The sequence below is a fragment of the Oryzias melastigma genome, linkage group LG6 (genome assembly GCF_002922805.2).
Source record: "Oryzias melastigma strain HK-1 linkage group LG6, ASM292280v2, whole genome shotgun sequence".
NCBI lineage: Eukaryota > Metazoa > Chordata > Actinopteri > Beloniformes > Adrianichthyidae > Oryzias > Oryzias melastigma.
The window spans coordinates 18,834,204-18,842,564 of NC_050517.1; the positions used below are offsets into that span (position 1 = coordinate 18,834,204).

General features: G+C 41.3%; 1 protein-coding gene across 1 annotated transcript in view; it reads right to left on the reverse strand.

Annotated features, from left to right (window-relative positions):
* The window catches only part of roraa (RAR-related orphan receptor A, paralog a), a 218,105-nt gene extending 216,514 nt beyond the window's left edge, over positions 1-1,591 (reverse strand). The window contains exon 1 of the mRNA XM_024282663.2: positions 1,271-1,591. Coding sequence (XP_024138431.1) covers positions 1,271-1,424 — 154 coding nt within the window. The 5' untranslated portion in view covers positions 1,425-1,591. The remainder of the gene's footprint in view (positions 1-1,270) is intronic.
* Positions 1,592-8,361: the final 6,770 nt, after the last annotated feature.

Sequence of the window (8,361 nt, forward strand, 5' to 3'; positions counted from 1 at the left end):
AACAGACCAAAACGTCTTCCTGCCTTTTTTTCCCAGACGCACTTTAATCCTGTGCATAAAAAGGGTGGGGTGAATATGGGTCAGCAGGTTAGGAGTGTCTGAAAGTCAGACTTGTAAAAAAATAAAATAAATAAATAAAAGAAATAAATGTAGGAAGTACCTGCCTTTTGCCCCTCTATTACATAAGAGCTGCATGTGCCAACCCACAAGCTCTTTCAAATTCGCCTACGTGGTGTTTATGTTTCTCCCCAAATGTAAATCTTTCAAAATAAAAGTCAAAAAAACACAAAGAAAACACTAAGGAGTTCAGCAACTATTCAAATAAGCGACAAAGATCCCGGTGATGATTTCTGCTGTGAGTTGAGCGCCTGTGTTTATGGCTTAAACCTGTTACATAACCAGCTTACATTCCACATTCACCATATCACACTCTAAATATACCCCCGCGCGCGCGGGACGAGCGCGGACCACCGCGCCGTGGGTTCGCGGGTTCGCGGGCCCGCGCGGCTCGCTTCACGTCACGTCAGCTCCGCGGTCGACAATCAGCAGACGAAGCAGGATTTCTTTGAACTTGGCTGAGCGGCGGCTCGAGCCTGTGCCGGGGAGGGGGGTGTGGTTACAGTACTGTACAACATGGACGAGGAATCATGTTAGAAATACCATTATAAATCAGAATGATTTAAAACGACTTTTATTCTGAAGCAGAATATATCGATTTGAGGCTGAAACGGTGCGTTTTTTTGGGCAGATTCCAGCTGCCTTTCCCACACAGGAACAGAGCAGGAGATGTGAAGATCCAGACAGCTATGCGCCAAACACAAAAGGAGTAAATATATCAAATAAACTAGCTCCAAAGTTCACTTTCAACACTTTGGCTTTGCGCAGCGCAGGTTTTTGCGCAAACCGGAGCGTGTCCATTCGGACTTCCTGGTTAATTGATTAATCTTGCAGTCAGATTAAACGTGACATCTGTGACCGGATCGCCCCCCCCATGATTGGAGCTGTCAGAGGAGCATGAGCTCCAGCAGCAGCAGCAGCACCGACGCGCTAATTGGAGCCAAAGCGGGCGAACGCCGCGGCGGTTCGGGTGAATAAATCAAACCAGTGCGCCATCAGGTTGGATTTATTTGTTATGTTTTTTGGTCAGGGCGCAGTTATTTATAACGTCCCGACTTGATTCGTTTTGAAGTTGGGCTCATAAATCGCCTCCCCCTGATGATGATGAATAATAATAATAACAAATAAATAAATAAAGAAGCGGTTCCGTTACCTCTGTTGGTGCTGGAGCAGGTCTGCCTCCGAACCGGCGCCGGATGGTCCGCTTTCCGGAGCGTCTCCAGGTTTACCGGGGTTTCCCTGACCGGGGTAGCCGGCTCCGAGACGCTGTTGCCCGGGTCGCTCGCTGGATCTGGGGGGGACTCCATGTTGAATTTCAGCTTGAATGTTGACCCTGGCGCTGCTGCTTCAAACTCTGACTGTCTGCTGGATCGGTGCGCTCCTGCACGACGGCTTTGCTATGTAATTTAGACTAGAAGTAAGAAATGAGAAAAGCGAGCGTGTCTGGAGGTGGGTGTGTAGGTTCTGATTGTCCACTAGCAGCGCTAGTGAGAGCTCCAGTCATGCAAGCTCAAAAGGGAGAGGTTGTCAACAGTCGAAGAATGGATGTAGGCCTGAAAGTAATCCAAGCTGATCCAACCTGCACAGTTTAACACCTGGACACTGACAAGTGTATACTACAGAACAATATTAAACACACCACATGTTGATACAGTGCATTAAATACGTCACAGTTTTCAAAAATGATCAGGAGTTCTCATGATTTATACAAGATTATCTTTTGGCATCAATTTTGCTTTAATTTGTCGGAGAAAAGTAATCAATTTAAGTGTAGCAGAAGTACACAGTTGTTGACCTGCGTGTTGACCTTATTTATTTATTTATTTTTTTTTTACGCTTTTTCTCCGAAAGTTGATATTAGTCAGTTTTCGCACATTTTCAGGATGACACCATTATGAAATCGAGCGGCCACAGGGTGGATCGTCGGCCGGTAGCATCCCTGACTGGACGATAAGTGTCTCTGGTCTATATCAAGTGCCACTGGCCGCGCCGTCTATATTCATTACCATGCCAACGATTCACAAAAAAATCAAGGGGCATCTGGTCGCGCGCAGAAACAATCTCTAACCGAAAGCGGTAATTTCCCCACTTTTGCCGGTTGTGTAAGCGGAAATATCCTAAACTTTAGGAAACCCTTTCAAATATATTTTAAAACTTTTCAGAACTTTCAGCTTTTAAGTTTTTAAATATGATAGCTAGCAGTTTTGTGTGCAAAATGAGCTTCAAATGGGACAGAGAACGTTAACCGTTTTATTTCTTTCAAGTCAAAATTAACAAGTATTGAAATTTACCTCCAAAGAAAACACAGGCGAAATGCCATCTTAAAACAGGGGGTTCGGGCGAGGATTTCCGGCCAATGATTTCAGGCACAAATGTTTTTTTTTGTTTGTTTTTTTTTTGCGGCCAACCCTGGCAGGGGAGGGACTTCTAGGTATAAATTTTCAAGCTGCATATTTTTTCTCTGGCCAGATTCTCTTGAAAAAAATCAGGCAGCGGCATGAAATCCTACACGATTCAACCAATGCCTCTCATCGCACAAAGGCAATTGTATTTGTAACCGTAGTATTATTCTGAAGAAGTATAACTCCTACACTACACATGTATAATCTATAGTATACTTGCCATACTTACAGTTGCAAGAGAAAGTATGTGAACCCTTTGGGAGTTTCTGTACACATGATTTTCATCCTTGATCATAACGATGGAGAAAAACATTGTCTGTTCAAATCACACCAATTTATGTTTTCGTGTTTTCATTGAACAAAGTTGTGTGTCCAGTTTATGCATAAAACCAAGTAACTCCAAAGGGTTCACATATTTTCTCCTGGAGGTGTATACTCAAGTTGTTGTTCATTTTTCAGCACCCGTTAGGGGTTGCCACAACAAATCAACTGCCCATTTGTTTTTGCAGTTTTATGCCAAACACAACTTTGTCTTTCATCCGGGCTGGGGACTGGCACAGGTAGACCCAGACTTAAGTATACCTAATACAATAAACTTCAAGTGTACTTTTTTTTTTTTTGCTAAGGGATATGTCCACATTTTCTTTTTCACCAATAGTATGCATATTTAATCTAAAAAAAAATAAATAAATAAAAAAACTGCAGAGATGCATGAAATATTCAATGCAAATATTCCTTCAGTGGAAAAATCTTGCAGCTTGGAGTGGAGTCTGCAGGCTGCTGCCGGCCATAAAACGGTTAAGAACTCCAACAGGGATCATTTCACTGTTGTCGTCAACATCACCATGCTGGAAGTGATCTTCCTGCAGAAACAAAACTCTCTCTGCTCTGAATGACTTTAAAATTTGACGGCACGTTTGGAGAGAATACGGTTCGAGGCTTTGCCTTGCTGGCAGCAGCAGTCCCTACAGGCAACAGGGCAAAAACCCTCCTCCACCTCCTCTTGTTGCAGAAAAAAAATGTACAGGCACCATGCTTTCTGCATGTGACTAGCAGTGGAGGAGTTGCGAAACAGAGCTCCGCCCCTTTGACTCAGCGCACGTGGACTTTGACATGGTCCTGCCCTCTAAGCACAGAGCCAGACTGCACAGATGAGTCAGAAACGCACTCACTGTCTTCATAGAAATCATCTGCAGTCTTCAGGTCTCTAAATTAAGAGACAATCTAAGAAACAAAAATCTACTAAAAGAACTACAACTCAAGGGTTGAAATAAGTAATAAAACTGTACTTTTTAAGTGTCATTAGACAAGACATCTTGAATCGTAGTTGGTTGAGTATTAAAAGTTATGCAACTGGAAGTCATTTCCCGAAGGCATTGTGAAGAGTGCATAAAGAATGGCATGCATAAAGCACATGTGACATTCCTGTTTCATTCAATTCCCAACAAACAGGTGAGAAGAGTTTTGTTTTTTGTTTTTTTTAATTTATCCCGCTGTGTAAAAACAGTTGCTTCAAGCTCAAATGAGTGACTGAGATGTAAAGGTTTCATGATGAAGGTTGTTGGTTCATTGACACAGTAGGATGTTGTCATTTAGAGGAAATTAAAGTCACATAGCTCCAGTGCAACAATGTGTTGCTAATGTGTTTTCATTTCATTCAGAAACTGATAAACCGTGTATTTAAAAACCTTGTTTGTGTTCCGTGTGGTTTTTCATTAAGTCAGTTCCGCACTGTGATCGTGGAAGATGTGTTCTGTAGTTTCCTATGTTCTCTATTTTGTTTTCCTTTTGTGTGTCTGTGTGAGTTTGTGTCAGAACTTAATTGTTAACTGTATATATGAACATCCACATAATAATGCAATGAGCCAACGTAAATATGCATAATGTGACATTTAAAGGCTAATGCTGAAGAAAAAGGGGTTTTGTGGTATTTTTCTGATGATTTAGGGCATATATTAAGAAAATTAAGATACAAAAAAAAAGAGTTGATTTGTAATGTAGAAATTACACTCGGTGGGCTATAAGCTCCCTGCTCCAAGCTCTCAGCAAAGGGGATGGGAAGGGGGGTGGAGTTGCTCCATGCCAGCGGTCCTGTCAACAACTCAAGAGGCGAATTTCTTTTGCTTCTATCATACCAAACACAATCTGCATGCCTAATTTGCGTCAGCCTCCTCTATGTGGAGGTAAGACAAATTTGTTGCTCGCTTGTCCTAAAATTTGTTTATAAACTTGACATCCAGACACATGTGGGAGGAGCTACTGCCAAATGTTTTTAGTCTGATCGCTACATGGAGCGGTGTCTGTGTATATCTCATTTACAATGCGCAGAAGACATGGATGATGTTGAGAGATCAGATGTATGTCTTTTAAAAAGTTCTACCAAAGTATCAGTAGTCCCATCTCCATGTGTGGGTTCATGAGACTCTCTCGCTATGGTAATCTTCTTTCTTGCTGACGGACAATCTCCATGTCTCTGTGACCCAATTTGACAACTTGGTGTCCCGCAATATTCAGAGGAGGGAAAAATAAGAATAAAATTAGAGGATCTTTTTTTATTATTGTCTTGATGAATATAAGAAAAAAGTTCAGGACGAAAACTATTAGATTTTCCTATTTTTTTTACTTCATCTGCTAATTGCGCCATAACACGTCACGTGCACAAGCTGAGTCCCTAATTGGTTGGCAGGATGCGCCGTCTTCCCGAGAGTTCAGATTCTTGAGCACCCATATCACCGCGAAGCACAAATCGCACTGCTGTCAGACCGGCGTGACCCAATGCTCAAACTGGGCCATAGGACCTCAGATTGTGTCTGCACATTGACTTAACATTGAAACTGGACGCCTCTGCAAATTGCAGCATAATGAACTACCATATTTTTTAGGCTATAGGTCACACTGGAGTATAGATCGCAGTAGCCAAATGCACATATGTAAATCACACATTGGAGAAAAATGTATTTAAAGGGTAACCAAACAGGACAGTTGGAGGCTGGCTCTATTCTCAGCCCAGATTTGAAAAATGCAAAAAAAAGGGGCGGGGTCAGGGGAGCGTACTACTCGGAGGAGGTGTAGTCTGGATGTAATTGACACCGACTATAGCTTGAGGTAACTAAAAGATCTTTTTATTATTGTCTCAATGTAAATAAAATAAAATAAAAAAATCATAAACCGGAGGCCCAAGCAGGCTGCTTCCCCCTCCCACAGCCGCTCTTTGTCTGTCAGTCAGCTTTCCAAGGGCCGGTTTAGTTACCAAGCAGCATTGGAGCGAAAGCTCCGCAGTTCTCGGCGTCGATGGCCAACCTCCACCGCTCTCGGTGACATCACGGAGAAAGCTCGCCGTTGTTGTTGACCACTGCCACGCTTGATGTAAGCATCTCGAGTGAGCTCCGCCGTTTTCAGCGTCATGGGGTGAGCTCCAACGCTCTTGGTATTATTTGGAGAAGCCAAGGTAGTTAATTTGGCAAGGGCCAACAGACAGCAATTTTAAAGCCCCATTTATAGAAGTCAACAGCCAAAAAAAGTTGATTTAGGGTTTGGTTACTCTTTACGAACAATATAAGAACAAGAACAGACATTTTTTCTGAAAGACAAATCATAAAAACAAAACATAACAATACAGTTTTTCCCCTCTGTTTGCAGGGGGGAGGGACCATAGACGTGAGCGAATACGGAGAACCCCTCGTCCCCGTCTCACAAAGAATGTCTGTTACCGATACATACTTGTCAAAAACACGTCCTACCATGCTTTGTAAAACATCTATTAAAGAACATTGGATATTGCTCAACATATAGAGTTTTCTTTTTAATTCAGAACAAAAGACTGAACAGCAGTGAAGTTTATGACACAGATGAGGAGTGTCACTCTTTCTCTCTGTGCCCTAAAACCAGCTTCCTCCTTCATCATGTAAGTGGGAGTTCTTCCAGAATTTGATGGTTTCATCCATAATAAACACCTGCTTAGGATTATCCTTTTAACTGTCCTTTCAACTAATTTTTATGGTGAATTATGTATGTTTCAATATTTTTAAATATTTGTATTACCATTTATGTTTTGTATACTGTTCTTAACTTGTGTATTCTTGACATTATGATTTTTTAATGAAGTTTTATTGATTAACTATTATGATTTTTTCTATACTGTTCTTAACTCGTGTATTTTTGACATTGTGCTTTTTAATGTAGCTTTATTGATTGGAAAATGATTCTGGAATAAATTCGCCATACGGATATCGCCTGATTTCGCCATTTTGGGACGGAACGACATTACCAAGCAGTGATTGGTCCGAGAACCTCTCAATCAAACGCTTTGAATGGTGGAGTTGGGGGCCAGCCGGCACCACATGCTCTTATTGAGGCATCTGATTGGGCAGTTTATAATTAAATAACTAGACATAAAGAAATATGTATCATAAAATATATCATGAAAAAAATTTGGTTTAGCAAGAATAATCCTAAAAAGAAACACCAAAGCAACAATAGAATGGTTATTGTAGCAAACCCGACAACAGAGTAATAGGTGTTTATTTTTCAATAGAAGTCTATGGGATTTTGGCTTTCTGGAACCAGCGAGTACTTTGTATTTGGTGTCAATTCAGTTCTCTCTATGTATTATCTATGCTCCTGATACTCCTCAGCATCGCAGCAACTCGGACAAAAAAAGTTTAATTCAAGAGTCTTGAGTTGTCAGAGTTTTTGGAATGAATCGGAAGAGTCAGGTGACTGAAAAAAATCTGTGAACACATGAAACCAGGAATAAAGAAACGTAAATAAACAGGAGAACAATGTAATGGACTGAATATTTGCACACTTCCCTATCGTAACACTGATGCTTATTTGGCTTCATGAAACATACGAGGAATCTAGTATATTAGCACAACAACAGTCTATTTTTTTTTACATATTTGAACACCATAAGCTAAAAACATTTTCAAGAACCTGTATTCTTGTACACGCATCACATGTGTACGTAGCATACAAGTGCAGAGTAATCATATTCCCTTCAAGGGCTTTGGTAGAAAACAATCAATGTTCATGTTGGCATTACAATACTCCAGCATGTAACGCATCGACAAAAGTCCTGTGTAACTTTTTGAAGCTACCCATTGGAGGAGAGCGACTTTTGACAGTATGCCAGAATAAATCTCCGACTGCCAAGCAAAAAGGTCAAGTTTCATTCCTTCTGCTCAGCTTTAGCTCCTCCAGATTTCCCTGAACTCCTGACCCACTGCAGTATGACAGCATGAACCATGTGTTCACATTCCACGCCTGCTGCATGTTCAGTAAAGTGGCTGAGAAATTTGATTTCACTCGAAGCACCCCTAAAACTTCACTTATAATCTACATAACTGCAAAATAGGCTCACCTAAACTGCACGTGCAAATATCCAATTAGTGAAAAAAATATATATTGACGCCAACATAAATCTTAAACAGTAAAGGAGAAATCTGAATTCTTACCAGCCAACACACTTCCTCACACGCTGACCAAAAACCGTGCAAGGACGAGTTTGATGTTGTCTCTTTAATTTCTGAGTTACAATGAATTATGCTGCTGTCACATTTTTGAGCAGGTGGGGGGAGAGGATGTGGTGGATGTGAAGCGAGTAGAATAAGCATGCCTGCCGTGATCAAATGATTGATTAAGCTGACACTGGCTCAGGGGTGCAACACCGGTCTATTTTTCCTCCCTCATTATGTAAGGCTATATTTCAAATCAAGAGTGCACTGGAGGAAGACACCAGAGACTCAAGACAGGACACCCTTCAAATAAAAAGTTTGTCAGACAACATCCAAGAAGACGGATGAGTTTCCCCTCTAATCTTCTCAAGGGAGTCATAATAGAA